The 18,015-nt window shown below is 38.7% G+C and overlaps 1 protein-coding gene across 2 annotated transcripts in view; it reads left to right on the top strand.

Annotated features, from left to right (window-relative positions):
• Positions 1 to 18,015, top strand: part of kdrl (kinase insert domain receptor like) — a 47,621-nt gene that overhangs the window by 1,564 nt on the left and 28,042 nt on the right. The window contains exons 1-4 of one of the 2 annotated variants that reach the window (XM_079630328.1): positions 790 to 1,279; positions 11,118 to 11,214; positions 15,471 to 15,667; positions 17,194 to 17,318. In XM_079630328.1, coding sequence (XP_079486454.1) covers positions 1,210 to 1,279; positions 11,118 to 11,214; positions 15,471 to 15,667; positions 17,194 to 17,318 — 489 coding nt within the window. In that variant the 5' untranslated portion in view covers positions 790 to 1,209. Of the gene's footprint in view, positions 1 to 789; positions 1,280 to 11,117; positions 11,215 to 15,470; positions 15,668 to 17,193; positions 17,319 to 18,015 lie in introns of those variants that run through there. The other variant, XM_079630329.1, reaches the window with a different exon arrangement.

Below are 18,015 nucleotides of genomic sequence, written 5' to 3'. Positions count from 1 at the left end.
CTTATAATCACATTATCCTCCAATCAATATTGAAGCAAGAAAACGTAACATTAACATTATACCTCATCAGTAGCAAACTGTATTAAACTGTACTGTATTCTGCTGACACAATACTTTTTGATTTCTGCTCTAACAGATTGACCATCTTATTCTGTGCATTTGAAGTGGTATAGATGGAAGCACATCAATGGACAATGTGTTGCCAGACGTTGCGGGGAGCGTGTCCTCATTTGTAGCATCAAAAAGACAAACAGTCTGTGGTGCATCCATTCACCATGGGGTGTTGGAAGGTGAAAAGAAGCCCCGTTATTATTTACATTGATATAAAATTAGCTGCACATCCTGTTTCTTGAGTTAAAAATAAACCCTGTAAATGTTTTTGCAAGGTATTTTGTCTGATATGTTATCAGACAATGCCTGTTTACCTTTGAACCTAGATATTTTAGGTACTCTTCCCTGGGGGTCGATGGAGTTTGGTTAAAATAATGCAGTTGAAATATGCCTGCTTGCTAAGCGTCTTGACATTCATAGAACCATTTGGGTGGGACATTTCATTGAGATGAAATAGGCTACTCCTTTCATTAAAGCGGACAAAAAGAGCAGAAAAATATTTAGCCTACTTAAAGATATTCTGTCTTGTAAGAATCTGAATTAAGCAATATCTTTTAAGTCAAGGCAGGAAAAGTGCGCGCGAAATGCACTAGGAGTATCGCTGCAGTTACTATGGTGACGTTGCGTCCTTCCGTCCTCGCTTCACTCATATAAAGCCTTCAAGAGGAAAACCCCGGCAGAAAAGCCAAAGGTAGTGGGATGGTTTATCAGTCGGTTGGCATTATTAGTGTTTTCATTGTTATATTATTGTTAAACCTTCTGTATAGAGTCTAGTTTCTTAAATTTCATTCACTCCGTTTTAGGAAGGAAGCGCAAACGTCGCACCTGCCCTCGGGAGTAGTTTGGAGTTGCTCCACTGGTGTTTGTACCGGGGCAGAGGCGCAGTACCGTGCGATACCTTTACAGTCACTGAGAGACTACGAGACGTGTTATTATAGAGGCATCACTGAAAGAACAATCTCTGTCATAACAACGGGAACTATACGCATATAACTCGACATCAAGAGACATTTCAGTCCAGGTGGACTACAACAACCACATCAAATATAAAGTGACAGTATACGGAATATCTTTCGGCACGTTATTTTAACGGGCGAAATGACTTCTGTTCAACCCTCAGTCAGAGGCTTCTTCACTTTTCAGCTGCTTTTTAATTTCTTGTCAAGTGGTAAGTGTGCGCTTTTTGTCATTTCTCTGCGCTTTAAGTGAAGCTGCACGCGACAATGTATTGCTTTCTTTGGGCGGCTGCTGTACAGATGCGGGTTGAAGTTTAGTTCTCATCCTGATCTGCAAAGTAAATGGATACTGTTGAAACAAATGCGGATGTAATGATGAAAACATTTTAGTGTTGTGCTAGATTACAATTACATCACTTATTGCATTGAATTAATATTTAGGTTTATGGCTTGTTCTGATGTTATTTGAAAGTTAATTTTAGACTACAGTAGTATGAGGACTTTCTTCATTAAAATGTTATATTATTTAAACTTGAATGTCATTGACCTTCAGTCATGAGTTCATTGCACTTTATAGACCTACTAATTACATAATTACTAGATATTACATGTAATTACTGCTGAAGAGAAGAAACTCTGAAAACACGTTAGCCTATCTTGTAGAAATTAGATGGGGACAAATATGATGGTGCACAGCACGATTATGGCCAAAATGATCATCACGATTATTTTGATCAATATTGAGATCACGATTAATTAATTATCACGATTATTTGTTTATTTTAACCAAAACAAATTTTATTGTCAATCCATATTGTGCTACATTTCCTGCTAATGTACAAATATGTGCATCAAAATAAAATAGGTCCTCTTATTCACCAAAATCTAGTGCATCTCCTTAAAGAATAAATAAAAATAAATAATGTATTATTATTTTATATTGTAGCCTATTTATATTTTATATACATTGTATTTATAATTAATATTAGGATAGACTAGATAGGCTATATTATCTTCTGTTTAGCCTAATTATTATTAGGTGGCCTACCTATTATCCGACTGCGCGAGACTTGTCTTTTGTATGTGTACGTATGCTTGTCAAATAATGTCAATAATTTTGTTAAAGATTATAACATCTTTGACAAAAAAACACACACACAAAAAAAACACACACACTTTAACATTTCCTGTAGCTATAGGCTACCGTCACATCGCCTAGTCAGGCTAGTCAGATGTTATGCTGCATTTTCTTATGTCTTTGCAGACATACTGTACATAACCATCTTCCTCACAGATGCCATTATCCTCTCCACAGCTCTCGTGGTAGCATGACTTCACTGACAACATCCCGATGTCGGTGAATAAAATTCAGAGTCATTGTTATTTGAAAAGTCTCACTCGGTCTCTCTCGCGCACTATCGCTCGCGCGCAGACACATTCTCTCGCCCAGTTCGCTTCGCTTTTGTTTAGTCCAGTCCGGGGCATAGTCTACTTACTACATCTAGAAACTAAGCTGCGCAGTGCAGGGAACAACTCTGATTATTGGCTCATGGAGTCACGTGATCAGAGAGTGGTTTACGGAGCGCTAGATTGGCTTCGCAAAAAAGTTTAAATGAGTTTTTAAAATAAGGTAGCCTACTTGGGTGTTATTTCTCAAAACCCAACGAGCTGCCTACCTAGCCTACTCAGATTTTTTTTTTTTTTTTTTTTTTTTTGGTGTAGCATTTTGGAGATGTGGCATATGTGCCAAATACATCATAAGAGTCTGTTCGGGGTTCCCACATTTTGTCTAGCTATAGGCAGCTGGGTTTTGAGACTCAACCATCAGCTCTCTGCACTCTGGCACTAACTAAAGCACTCATTTAGCAAGCAGGAGAGGCTTTATCCTTGCTGGGGCTTAAATGATTCTACTGACATTTACTCAATTATGGGGACCCCAATCATATAGGCTAGTCAATTTTGTTTATTAAATTTTGTTGTTAATGGTCGACTCCACAGCTAGTTATGAAGAATGGGCTAGTAGGTCAGTGTCAGTGAATTCTGACTGACAATTGTCAGTGTCTTTGAATAACTCAACTAGCCCCATGGGACTAGTTGAGTTATTCAAAGAATGAACACATTGTGATGGAAATATCAGGTGTGTTTTTTGATAACATTCAAAACAGTTTATCGTAAATGGGTAGTTTGGGCACATCTCCAGTTCTAGTGTTGTTGAGTTTGAGAAGACAATATGTGTTTACAAGAGAAAGTATATTGTTGACACTTGGCTGCTTGGTTTTCTGGCTGCAGCTCTTTATAACAAGATGGATAGTAAAAGGTGGATGCCATTGTTCATTGTGACATAACAGTTGTGCACTACAGATACAGGTCTTCGTCCTGCTGTCCAAACAAACAGAAGCTCTTACTCTCATCCAAACAGAGGAAATACTGCTCCCCCCATGACTTTTTGGGTCTTCAAGCTTTGTCTACAAGGTCTCCAAGTAGATTTCCTTCGCTGTCCTCACGCCGAGCGTGGGAAAGACACATGAAGGAAGCGGATGGAGAGGCAGGAGGTACCCTGGAATTGTTCTGGCAATAGAGGTCACGGAAATGTGACACGCTGAGTAAAGATTCCTTCCCCAGACTTCTTGCTTGCTCCTCTACTCCAAATGTGTGTCAGTCGTCCCACCTAAAGACAATGGTAGAGCGGAAGGGCATGCCATTATATTTTATATGTCAGGGGTGTATGGTTAATCCATTAGTCAGAAATAGGGCATGAAGACAATAGCTGTTTGCCACTTCTGTCATGTTAACTGATTTGTGGTGGGGCATTATGATTATCTCAGATGTTTGTATCAAACATTTTGTTAGCTCAATTTTGTGAAATTATTACCCATGTGATTTCTTAAGTATTAACGGTTTCTTTCTAGTTTATCAAATTTAAACTCTTACAGTGCATAAGAAATACGAGGTGAGTCAGAGTCACTAGTCAAAGCTCAGCACTAGATCTATAAGTTAAACTTTACACGTTTAGAGAAGTGAAACACATCTTAACTTGGCTGTTAGGAGTTACTTACTGGAATGAGAAGGAAGTATGTTTTAAGTAAGAGAAATATTCAATAATGCCACTGTGTAGATATAACGCATCTTGAAACGATCCAGATATTGCCCAAGGCACTGTTTTCAAAATTTGCTGGACCATTTAAAGGTGAAAATACTCCAGGAATTTTACACATCTGAGAACCCGCCGCATTACATTACTTTTCAGAACACACTGAATACGTGTCAGCGCACTCGTCTCGTACTGGCTTCTTTGAACATCACAACTTTACAGTAAAAAAAGATTTAATTACTGGCTTGACAAATTAGGCCTGTTTCACATTGCATGCATAAGCAGCACATAGGCAAAGGATACAGTAACTGCAATGCAGGCTCACTTTGTGCTTTCAGACTGAATGCATTTATGCTGCATAACAGATAAAGTCTTGGTAATGGCCATAAATTGTTCAGGAGTTGTCCATCACAAAGTTGAAGGGAAAGTTCACCCAAAAATAAAAATTGTCATAATTTACTCACCTTCATGTCATTCCAAACTCATAGGATTTTTGTTCATCTTCAGAACACAAATGAAGATCTTTTTGATGAAATATGAAAGCTTTCTGTCACTCCATAGACAGCTATATGCAACCGAAACTTCGGCGCTTCATAAAGTTCATAAAGAGATCATAAAACTAATCCATATGAGTCTAGCGGTTTAGTCCAATTTACTCAATCGCTTTATATGATGAACAGATTTATTTAGGCTTTTATTCACTAAAAACATTGATCAGCGGACATTAACAGAAGCTCCACTGAACCTGCTTGACACGCGAGAACAAACTTCATTGGTTCTCGCGGAAGCTCAAAAGTGCTGCGCAACACGAGAATGAACCTCATTGGTTTTCACAGGTCAAGTGAACATGCTTGAGCTTCAGTTTAGCACTACTGGTGTATGAGTTGATCAATGTTAATGTGAATAAAAGCCTAAATTCAATCTGTTCATCATATAAAGTGATTGTGTCTCTTCAGAAATTGTTTAGTAAACCACTCAATTCCTATGGATTAGTTTTATGATCTCTTTATGAACCTTTTGAAGTGTCTATGGAGGGACAAAAAATCTCTCAGATTTCATCAAAAAGATCTTCATTTGTGTTCTGAAGATGAATGAAAGTCTTACAGGTTTAAATTTTTGGGTGAACTATCTCTTTAATAGTTGTTAAATCTTATTTCTGTCACAACAACTCTCTGCGTTGTTGGTCATTGCTGCTGCTGCAGAGCAAGTATGGGACTTGCTACTGCCAATACATGACACACTGCTGTGAGCAAGTAAGACATGCTGCTGCTGTACAATATAACACATGAATAATTACTTGTAGCAAATCTATACAGGTGGAGCTGGGAAAGATGGAGGGTTTCTGAAAGCACTGCAACTGCTACAAATGCTGGCCAAGTATTTCAAGGATGAGCAGCAAGCTCATTGGCTACTGATACAGTAGGAACCAATCAGCTGTACCCTATAGAGAATTATGTAATTGCGAGATTGAGTTAAGGACCTACTGTTTTGGTCTGCGCCTTCTAGAGCTTCATGACAGAATTTTGTGTTTACACAAAGAAAGTGAACCACATTTTAATCTAAATGATAATTAATCTTCTGGACAAAACAGAACCTAAACTGTAGATGTGTACTGATTACAGTGTGTGCTTTAAGCCTTTGTCACACAGTGAAATATGTTAATAGTGCATTTAAAAATATATATTTATGCACAGATTATGTGCATCAGTCAAAGTAGTTTCAGAAACTCTACTTGCACCTTGTTTGTGTTCAGCGCATCCCTAAATACTATAAACTATGAATATGGGTGGCAAAATAATACTTTGAACATGTACTACTGTAGACTGTGTAGTGCCTGGGTTGAACTTGATTACGGTGAGTTTTTTTTCTGGATTACGTTTTATTTTTCAAGCTCAGGAAGAACTGTAGAGTTCCTACTGAACAGCAGCAGTGCATGTTGGGAGGAATACAGTAGGTAGGGGTCAGCCAAGTGCAATTCAAGCTCATCCACTCATCCCACAGCGGTGGGGTAGCACACGAGTATAGACTGTGCAGTGTGCTTTCTTGCTTGCTTTCTTTACGTTTGCAATCTTCGTTTTTCCATTTTCCCCCTCATGAAACATTAAAAGTACTCCATTAAAATTTATGTTGATATGTTTCTCTTCTCACAAACTTGTCAGAATTAGTAAGATAAAGAACTTCAGGCAGTGTGATTTGGGGACATTTTTGTACCGTGTTTTTTGTCATTTGGTATTTCATCCAAGTTGACTTTTCCCTTTGACACACAAATGTGATGGCTGCCCATGTTGTGTTATATTGCAATTTCAAGGAGAATCTCCAGCATGAAGAACAGCAAAATCCCCCGAGCTCCAAAACATATTGTGGGAGCTTATGGGATTCAAATCCACTTACTATTTCTTGGGTTTGTTTGTCATATTCTATCGCTTCAATATTTGACCAGATATGACCAGAATTACCACTCAGTTTAGCTAGATATTTTTTGTTTAATTAACCATCTTATTATTTTTTTTTCGTATAGGTCGTATAGGTTTTTTCGTCCATGGTGTGTTCGGTGTGTTCGGTCACCTTCCAAAGACCAATCCAGGAACTAATAAAACCTGCATTCTCCATTGCTGTTGTCTTAACCTAGCGGCTTGGCAGGGAGCAGTAGTTGTAGCAGAGGGACTTGCAATAAGAGAACACTTCAATGAATGAGAAGGCAGGCAGCACAGTTGGAGGTGTAGTAGCAACTTTTTTTAGTGGGTGGTCTTTAGTTTTGTGAAGAGTTTACCGTTAAGTCTGCTTTTTGAACGTGAATTTGTTTTACTGTTGTTTTTGTGACAGTCCGGACCGATGATAATTAATCATCAAATAATATTATGTAAAAGCTTTATAATTAGAGGCAGAATAATCACCTTTGTCAGACCACATGAATTAGGGCTATAGTAAATTTATAAGCAGACATATTATATACCATGTTATTACAAGGCTCTCTGAAATACTCGAAACGATTTTGTTTGGTAATTTGTGTAATTTTACTGTCAAATATTTTTTTATTCCATGCTTCTTGTGACATCTCTGTCTTCTCATATAATAATAATAATACTAACAAACTCAAATCAATATTTCCAATATTTGTATTATTCCAATGTAATTTTTTTACTTGGCAAACAGACATAATTACTGGTATAACATACAGATGGACAGTCATTACCGCAAAACAAACAATACAAGACCTGATCTGTCTGGGTTTATTTTGGCGGTAAGCTGGCATTACCAGACATTACATGATTTATGATATAAACATAGTCACAGTTGTTAGGACAGTTTGTTTTGTTATGTGCCATTTTTTTGGAGGTTCTTAATACAATAGATATTACAAAACATTATGTTTTTGTCAAAACTCATAGTCAGCTTAAATAGATATGAATAGACATTTTACATGTCCCAAAAGGGTACTTTGTCTTCTTTCAAAAAAGACAGGAAAGAAACGCAATTGGTCGCCTTCAACGGTTGCCTGATGTTCGGTTCTGTGCCCATGGAGATGCTTACTATTGTTTGACGTTATTTTTATTTATCAAGAAGCCTTCGTTGCTTGTAAAGCTTTGAAATCATAATGGATATTGCAGCAAGGTTAAAGGATTAATGAATTACTATTGTTGTGTAAGCTCAAAAAAGATTCCCTCTGCCCCATCCTCAGAGACCGCTTTACTGGCACTGTGCATCACATGGGTGGACGGAAAACACAGGCAGTCTTGTACCAGCCACAGAGTAGGGAATTCCGCATATTATGACCAATGCTTACTGGGCAGCGACAGGATTTCCTCTGTACAAAAGACAGTACACAAGTAAATTGAATTGCATCTGTATAAAAAAAATCTCAAACATCATCTGACTTCATAAGTTCCAGGTTTTTTAACATCCACCAGGGACCAATGCCACATTTTGGTTGCTAAACAGTTGTTGGTTTAAATGTTTCCAAGGCAATGCTGTTATTATTTTTATAGACTTCAGAAGTCAGCTTTCCATGGAAAACCCACACATCATTTTGATTTAATTTAGAGTTTTATGCGCCTCCCATCTCACACTCAACATTTAAACCAATCGCCTTTGTGAAAGACTTGAAGATTCTCTTGTTCCCTCACAAAACTACAAACATCTATTGGGATGCCATGATTAACTGATTGTATGATTGTGGGAGGTCAAGAGGAACAGAGCCTTGTGACAGTGACATGTCATTTACTTTTTCGCACGAGAACCACGTAGGCTAACCATGCAGAATATGGCAACCCACGCACGTAGCATCAGTGCTTGTTTCCATGCTTCCATGGTTGTCTTTTATTTTTAATAGGCTTTAATGGAAACCAGGTCCCAGGCCCCTTGAAGCACCAAAACAAGCCTCATTTTTGGCATTTTTCAGTCTCTGTGATGGAGGAATGCAGTCCACAGCTGTTGGAGAGGGGGGCAAAGTGCCGCGCTGAGGTCAGCACTGGGCAGACATCAGGGGCAGGTGGGGGTCTCTGTGCTGTGGGAATACGTGGGTGTACAGGGACAGAGACAAGAGGTTTTTATGAGAAAGTGTTCTTCTTAAGTGGGCTGCTGGGAGCCCCTGCTGAACAGGGCAGCTGTGAAGACAGCGAGAGTTGTTGGGTTTTATAGGATGAGATTCACCGTATGTGTTTGCGTGCAGGCGTACATCTGTGAATGAGGCTTCGAGGGAAATACGTATATTTGGATGTCAGCAGGAATTAATTATAATTCTCAATAAAACGTATCTGGTATCAGAGCAAAGCTTCTGTGCGGTAAACACATATTTCAGAGCGGTCAAAACCAGTTAGACTCACTCTGACTTATATCTCTCTTTCAGTACAGTGGAAGCAGCACCATGTTCTAACTCTGATGTTACAGATTAAGATGTACAGTGTTTCCAAAAACATCTTGACGAGAATGAGTGATGAACATATGTTGTACATTTTGTCCATATGAGATTTAGGAAATAAACATTTCATGATGGATTGTGTTTGTCTGAGATGGAAGGTGGACCTGCATAAAGTTACTGTCTGACACCAACATTACAGTAAATACATTTTTAATGTGTTTTATTTCATGTGTAAATGTAAATCTTCTACAACTCTCAGAAGATGTCCAAATATCTACAGAACAGATGTATAAAAAAAAGCTTCCAGTGCAATAAGAGAGTCACCGTAGGGGAGGTTATTTTTTGACTATATGACAGCTGTGGTTATGTCTGGTTATGTCTCTTGGGCAGAGGGATAATATCAAGCTGATAGAGGTGTGTACTTTGCGTGAAAATCTCCGGCTACATCCGCTCCCCTTAACTAACCTTGTACTGTGAAACAACAATGATGTTGTAGCATACTAAGAGGAAGTTCATATGAAGTGGCAGTGTTGGTGTGGTAAGTTCATTCTGGTGAATGCAGCTGTGTTTTTAAGCCAACTAAATTTTGCTATTGGTCAGATAATGTACTGATATTGACTTCATGGTATCCGGTATGAGACTGTCAAGTAAGGTGGGTGTAGATTAGAAGAGAACATAATGCAATTATCATCCTGATTGTAATACACAAATCTTTTTAAAAGCAGCTTGATGCTGTATTACAAAACTTTCCGTTCTAAAATCTTAAGTAAAAATCTGACTGTTCTACATGAGATTCTTACTCAAATAGCCTACTTACCAAAACTATTTAGATATTCACACCTCTTTTCATTTGGCGACTTAAAAAACGTGACACTCATGCATGAGGCACTGAAAAAGTCAAGATATCCGCGAAGACATAGAAAAACAATAAAAAACCTTGAAGCTGTCCACAATAAAATGTCTTTGCATTCCACTCCACTGGTGTTGAATGTTTTTTTTTTAAAGTGTTTTTCAATGTAAATGTGCGCTCGATGAAAATGTTTGACCTTTGCGCCACATCTGCTTTTTTTAGTGTCTCATGCATGAGCACTGTTTTTAGTTTTTTTTACGATTCCATGTGAGGCTGAAAAACTGGTGATCAGCATTGGTGTGCTGGTCCACTAGTTAGACCAGCATAAACCAGTCTGTACCAAAATACCCTAATCTGGTCTTTTTGTTAGACAAGGTTTCCCTAGAAGATCAAATCAAAATATCGTTTTTGCCTGGCAACACAAATAACTTGCATTACAGTGCCACAGCACAAAGCGGTCAGGGAGTAGGTTCAAAAGAAGGAAATCACTTATGAGATGACTGTCAACCGTTCTGGGCAGCAGAGGGAATGATAGCACTTCCTGTCCCCAGCGTACTCATGGCTCCTATCATCAGCTTTACCTAGCCCCAGACCAGCAGTGAACCTTCACTGTAATAATAGCATACCGAAGAGATCTCAAGAGATCTGAGTTAAATGAAGCTCATTATTAGAGTATAAAAAGGTGGCATTATGCAGAGGACTGACTGATGTGAAGGATGTGTTTAAGGACATCTGATTCATCTGGGTCTGCCTTGTTCTCTCACACACATGCTGACAGAGGTGACCCCTCTGCGGGGGGCACAGCTGTACATCTGGCTTCTAGAATGTGTACACATGCTCAGACACACTGTTTCCACATCTCTGCCAGCTTAAACCTGTCCAGCACAGACTAGACTGCACTGAGCTGGATTCTGGAGCTCCACATGGAAGCGGAAAGGCTATTGCATAACATTCTAATTCAGAGTCTCTAAATCACACTGGAATGCTCTTATAAAGTTGCATCTCGTAATTGCCTAGTGTTTTGGTCCGCTTAACCATAGATTTACCCTCATGCTTGTACTGTAGGTGTATTACAGTTCTCCAGGGAGAACTGCAATACCCATCTTGTATGTCATTCACTCACCCTCAAGAGTGACTTTGTAAGTGGAAACTTGTTAGATTTGACCACATTGTAGCTTTGTGTGTGATGCACTTGTGATGTTAGCGTGTCTCTGATTGACTGTGTGTTGTGCTGTATTGTGTTTTCTGTAGGGTTGGTAGAGGGATCTCATCTGTCTGAACCACAGCTGCTTCCTGCCGAAGACACACGCCTTCAGCATGTTGGTGGCACACTCACGCTCATCTGCAGGTACCGTGCCCATCTACTGTCCCATCTCACACAAACACACACAGAATGTTCTGTGCATCTGAATGTATTCATTTGTCGTTGTACGCTACCCATCCACAAAATATGTTAAAAAAGATATTATACCAGTAAGCATTCCAATATTCAGAGAGAATAAATGAAGCTCAATTCATAATAATTGATTCATGTCCTGTCCTTTTTTTAATTAGCCCTTTGAAAACCATCTTACCAGCTTACACCTGTTATTTCCATGTTGCTCCAAGCATTTTACTGTGACTAGTGCTGGTTTAGTGCTGATGTGACTTGTGGATCTTGTCCAAGGGTGATGTACAACATTTCACTGCAGTTTCCAGATGAAATGAACACTAGAGGCAGTAAAAATTCCAACAAATAATTCCCTTTTCACTCTAATTATGATTACTACTGGGGCAACTTATTGATTAATAAGGATGTGTAAATGTTTTTGATGTAGTAAACTTGCTTCGGTAGCACACCTTGTACACTACATTGTTGCACTTGCGATGCAGAGCGCTCAGGTACGAGTCCCTTGAAACAAGTCCAGACGCTCCACAAAAGAGTTCAAAGCCTCATAGAAGAAAGCTAAAATGACATGGTTCCTTCAGTAAATACATTTTTATCTCACATTTGCTTTAGCTCACATTGTCAGTTAGGTTTAGGGTAGGGTTTAATTTAGGGGGTATGTTCATTTCATTTCATACAATGTAGTGCCAGTCACTGGACATTACACTTCTGCAATGGAGAAAAAATATGATATTACTTTAAGTGCCTGTTGTGGATGTGTAACTTGAAAAGTGTAGCGAAATGCAACCGGAGCAACACGTTTCATTTTTTGCAGAAGAACTGACGAAAACCGTCATGGTCTTTTTAGTGAAACTGATCGGGAAAGTTTTGATGTTTCATTTAGTTAAGAAACCTGGTCAGCACCAAAATCACATACTGGGGCCCAGTATCCAAATCACAACATGCTGTTCACCCAAAAAGAGACAATCTGTCATAATTTGCTAACCTTCATGTCGTTCCAAACTTTCTTTCTTATGTGAAACCTAAAAGAAGATATTTTGAAGAACAGTGGTAACCAAACACTGGAAATATTCCACGCAGACATTTCTCATAATATATATTTGTACAGAATAAAGTAAGTCATACAGGTTTGGAATGACATGAGAGTAAATAAATGTTGACAGAATTTTCATTTTTGGGTGAACTATTCCTTTATAAGAACTTAAGCGGGAGCTGATATGTGTCCAAATACACTAATCTCACACCATAACTCTTCAAAACTAAACTCAGAATTTGCTTTTGCTTTAACATGGGATGAGAGGCCTCAAAGAAAAGCAGTATGGGCCCAAAAAAGCCATCATATCCAATTGTTGCAGAAAGAAAAGTGAATGGGGGCTTGTGAAACATACACATCGTTTAGACTTTAAGAGAGCATTTCATGCTATTACAGTCATGCCAGGAATGCTGACCCCGAAGAAGCTTAACTAATGTAATGCTTCCTAGTGTTGTCACGATACTAGAATTTCTAACTTCGATACGATACCTTGAAAAATATCGATATTCGATACCATTTTCGATACCACAAAGAGAAAAACTGCCACTATATTAAGGGGATATTTTTTTTTTAAAGCTAAATATAACAAGTCTAGAACATGACAATGAGGTATATTTTACATGAACAAAAATGTCCTGAGTTCTTGTTAATATTTTTTAATTGGACCAGGGCTAACCTGACCCGTTGTATTTGTATAACCTACTGTTATCAAAGATTAAAATATAGCCTACTGTAACAAAAAAACACTTAACAGTATCAAATTGGAGGATAGAGTGTCAGTAATGTATAATAATAAGATTAAACATTAAATTTTCAGTTAAAGGCATTTCATTATTGAATTTAGAGATGCCATTGTCTAGCTGTTTAGTTTAATTAATATCTGTGTAATCAAATTGATGATAATCGCTAATGAAGGCAAATTGCAGAATTAAATAATAATTTTCTGAATAAAGTTAAATAGGCACAAGTTAATTTACATTTGACCACAGTTAAAATATTTACTGATTCCTCAGTCAGATTATGTTAACTTTAAGAATTACGGTGAAAAAACGAGACAACACAGACTCATTTCAACAACAATACTAGGCCATCTAGGTTTATGTTTCAGAAAAGTTAAAAGTGATTCAGAGTTACAGTGATTCCTTTAGGATTTTTTTAGCAGTGGGGAAAGGTCTGTCCAAACAACAAACACCCCTGATGCTGAGATGAGTGATGTGAGGGATTATTGATTGTCAAACAATATTTTGGGTGCCCGCAGTCCGCTCGCAGTTTGAAGCGCGTGTCTGCGCTATTCTCTGACATACCCGCTCGCAGTGTGAAGCGCGTGTCCGCGCTATTCTCCGACATGCCCGCTCGCGGTGTGTAGCGCGTGTCTGCGCTATTCTCTGACATACCCGCTCGCGGTGTGTAGCGCGTGTCCACGCTATTCTCCGACTCCGACATGCCCGCTCGCGGTGTTCTTTATCAATCAACCAAAGCCGGTCGCGGGGGCGCCGCCCTCGCCATCTTTCCATTCACTTCACTTTTGCTATTTAACCAGAGCGAAACCCCTTTTCCACCAACAAGAACCAGGTGCTGGTTCAGAGCTAGAGCTAGAGCCGGTTCGGAGTTGGTTCTACTGACGGTTCTTCTAAGAACCGGTTTGCCTTTCCACAGGCTAGAGAGCCAAAACAGAGCCAGATCTTACGTCACTGTGTATACATCTCATGTTGCCCAGCAACGCTAGCGCGGCAGCGCCAAACAAAAACACACCAGGCTTGTTCGAGATGGTTCGGCTTCTCGCAGACCGATCGCTGCGTGACATTAAAGCACTGCGAAAGCGATCAAAAGCACAAGGAGTCGTATGCTCTCCAAATACTCCCGGAGCTCTGATCGGTCTGCGCCGCTCCGATGCATCTCGAACAAGCCATCAACAATAAAGGACGTTGCAATACTATGGATCCTCATGGGATTGCAAAAATACATCGGAATCCAACGCGTTCGTGCAGCTCGCCGTAAATTACATAGACGGATATTATAATCGAGCTGCTATTAGCTCGACTAGCTGCTATTTAAAAATGGCGGTCACAAGTTTCTATTCGTCTTGTTGGTCACGGTAACCCCGCCCCCAGCCCCTGACGCAAGCGGTTCTTACTTGGCTCCGTTCTAGACCCTGCAATGATTTGGTGCTACTTAAGAACCACTTTTACTGGTTCGGAGCTGGTGCTTTGGCGGTGGAAAAACAAAGAACCGATTTGAAACTAGGCTCTGGCTCCGAACCAGCACCAGCTCTGCCTTGGTGGAAAAGGGGTATGAGACGAGTGCGTCACGTGTGGTGTTTGTCAACGCGCCTTTGGAGAGAAGTGAAAGTGACCGCTCGGCTAGTATCGATACTTCGGGAAATTAATATTGGTACCGTTCAGATATTTCAGTATCGATATTTATCGAAATATCGATATTTTTGACAACACTAATGCTTCCCTACAAGGTCATGTGAGCAAAAAGCTGATACTGTCTTTGGCTCTGGACAGATTTAAGAGTGAAGTTGCATGACCCATCAGTCTAGAAGCAACAGTGGTGGTATGTGAGATATCTCGGATTCTCCACTGGGATCCTTTTAATGTGCCCTTTTAAAAACAAGCACTGTTTGAAACATGCCATTTGGACACTTCTTCCAATAAATACCTGTTCCCATGTGAAAGTTGGACACTAACTGAATGTTTAAAACTGAAATGAACCTGGGAATATGTACAAGGAATCTGATATGCGTCAGACAAGAGTCATTTTCAATCATTCAGAAAGAACTCTTGAAACTTTTAAGACAGATGTAATCAGGAACTGCAGAAGCATCAGTTGATGGAGGATACTTACTTTCTTGGGTATAAACCCTCCTTATGCATAATTCTAAAGTTATGCTCAGGATGCCAGTAAAAAAACATCTGTAATGGATGGAGTTGAATTACTGTTAGGATTATGTTAGTAATTTCACAGTAAACTGAAAGAGGCTGCAGGATGTGTTTGTATATCATTTGTGGTGTAATTTTCCTGATTTTGTTTTTAAGTTTTGTCATGAATAGCTAAAAATCCAAAGTAATAGCAGCAGACACTCTACGCAGTGATTATTTAATTTGTCATAAGCCTGCTTGCCTATGAAATTGTACTTATTTTTGGTGATGTTTTGTTTCTATGGTGTGGTGTACATTAGAGGATCAACTTCGCTGCACTGGAGGCTGGCTAACAGAAATGTGTCATCAGTACTCATTGAGTCTTGTGAGGAGAGAATGCACAAGCACTGCAGCAAGCTGGTCATACACAACCTGAGGCACACCGATACTGGCTTCTACACATGCAGTTATCAAAAGTCCAGCGGTCATGAGGTGTCCACATATGTTTTTGTTAAAGGTAAGATTAAGAATACTTTTTTTCTTATTATAGACCAAGAGATTGTAGTAAAACGGTTTCATAAAACAAAGCTTGTCTTTGGATAAACAGACCAAAGAGGTATTTATTTGGCATAATACTCATGTACATTACTTATTTTGGTTACAAATAGAATGATCCCTACTGGATGAACCAAGAAACTTGGCACTTTGCTTCCAATTTGCCAGAAGAGAAATTCGATGTCTTCTGTGTGAAACACGACCTGGAAAGACTCCAAGCCATTAGAAAAGCATTATATTAAAAAGGAATTTAAGTAATGAGTGGCCCCAGACCTCACTGAAACTACAACAAAGCCATAAACCTGTTAGCCGGGCAGTGGAGCTAGTAACTATTCAGCTATGACTGCACTCACTTAGAAGGAGTGAATCACTGAGAACTGGACTGTATCTGCTAGACAGAACCAAACTGTCATAAGACTAGGAAATAGAAAATCAGTGACACAAAAAGGAAGCCTTTATATTATATCCTGCTTAGAGTCTTCCTGTGTTTAGGTTGTTAACATTTTAAGCAAGTGCAATAGCAGAGTTTTATGAACGTGCCTCAAAAATATACACTACGGTTCAATAGTTTTTCAAATGAATGCTGTTCTGTTGAACTTTCTGTTTATCAAAGATTCCTGAAAAAAAATTATTCATGGTTTCCACAAAAATATAAAGCAGCACAACTGATTTCAACGTTAATAATAAGAAGAAATGTTGATTTCTGAAGGATCGTGACACTGACGAATGGAGTAATGGCTGCTGAAAATTCAGCATTGCCATCACAGGAATAAATTACATTTTGAAATATATTACAATTGAAAATAAGTTATTTTATTTTGTAATACAATAATAATAATATATTTACTGTATTTTGTTGGTCAAATAAATTCAGCCTTGGTGAGCATAAGACTTCTTTCAAAAATATTTAAAAGTCTTATTGACCCTAAACTTTTGAATGGTAGTGTATTTCCAAAAAGAGCTGAGATAACTTTAGCTGTGAAAATTACAACAAAGCTCACCAAGTCTCTGGCTTACCAACTGTTTTGTTTAGCAGACCTCTTCCACTTCAGCCTGCTGAATATATTGCCAATTTAGTACATGATAGTCCCCTGGTTCATCTCACTATGTGATTCCACTGTTTATGTGAGATAAGTTTATTTAAAAAAAACAAAAAAACATATTTTATTACGTCAGCACACACAAGATCTTGTTTATTTGATCACGCCAATCTCACAGCATAGCTGTACAGTAACATCCCCTCCAGCCAAGCGGTTTCTTTATCCAGCAGTCTGTGTGGCAGCTTGCTGTTGAAAAAGAAAAATTATCTGACTTTATCTGGGATATTTAAAGTCCAAGAATTCATTGATAAAATATGAAATGCTTTTTTAAAAAGGCATTCAAAATCATAAAGCTCATGAGTACATTGTATTTGGTAAATTAGCTTTGTGTGAAGCAAAGTGTTATTATTTTGTGCTTACTGATTTAATGCTTCATTTTTAATCACAGATCCCAATCATCCATTTGTGGAGGCTTTCAGTTCACCAAACACGCTTTTTGCATCTCGGAACGAACCCTTTTTTGTGGTCCCCTGCAGAACAACGTCCCCAAACCAACGTGTTCTCCTTGAGACTGTGAGTATTTTATGCTAGTGCCACTGAATGTAAATATATTCACACATAATTTACCACTGCATGTGGTGGAGGTGAATGTTTTACTTGTTTTTCCATACCTCAAAAGCCTTGACATGAAAAATAGAGGATGTTTTGTATGATCTGACATTGAAGAATGCATTGGTCCATGGGCGTTTTTGAATTTCTCACACCCATTTAAGCCCTTAGCATGCATATATAGATAGAGACAGTGTGCCTTAGACTCAGGGAAGCTCAAGGAGGCCTGAGGAGTCTCTCTGTCTGCTTCCTGTAAGAACAGGAAGTTCGTGTTTGACTGTTGTTTTTCACTCAGAATAGAAACTCAGGATATAAATAAAACACATTTTTTATGTTCACAGCTAAGTAAAAAAGACTAAATAGCTAAAGTTTGTCTTTTATTTTATTTCATTTTATTTTTCTACGTTATATCTGATGGAACACCACCAGATCTTTTTTTAAGGATACAAGCAAGCAGCCTCTTACATAAGTCACGGAAGCAGCAGATTCTGTCCTTCAAACAGCATTGGCAGCGAACTTCAACAGTAGTGTTTTTTTTTTCATAGTGGTCATGTAGTGGGTCTATGGTTATTTCTCACAGTCCTACTTCTAAGCCAGATGGCACAGATAGTCATGTGACCTTCCTGCCATTGGAAGATCTGTGGTATTCGTCCTTCCTGTT

Source organism: Phoxinus phoxinus, assembly GCF_949152265.1.
Source record: "Phoxinus phoxinus genome assembly, chromosome: 12".
NCBI lineage: Eukaryota > Metazoa > Chordata > Actinopteri > Cypriniformes > Leuciscidae > Phoxinus > Phoxinus phoxinus.
The sequence above is the reverse complement of the archived record's forward strand: the minus strand, read 5'-3'. Positions and strand labels throughout refer to the sequence as shown.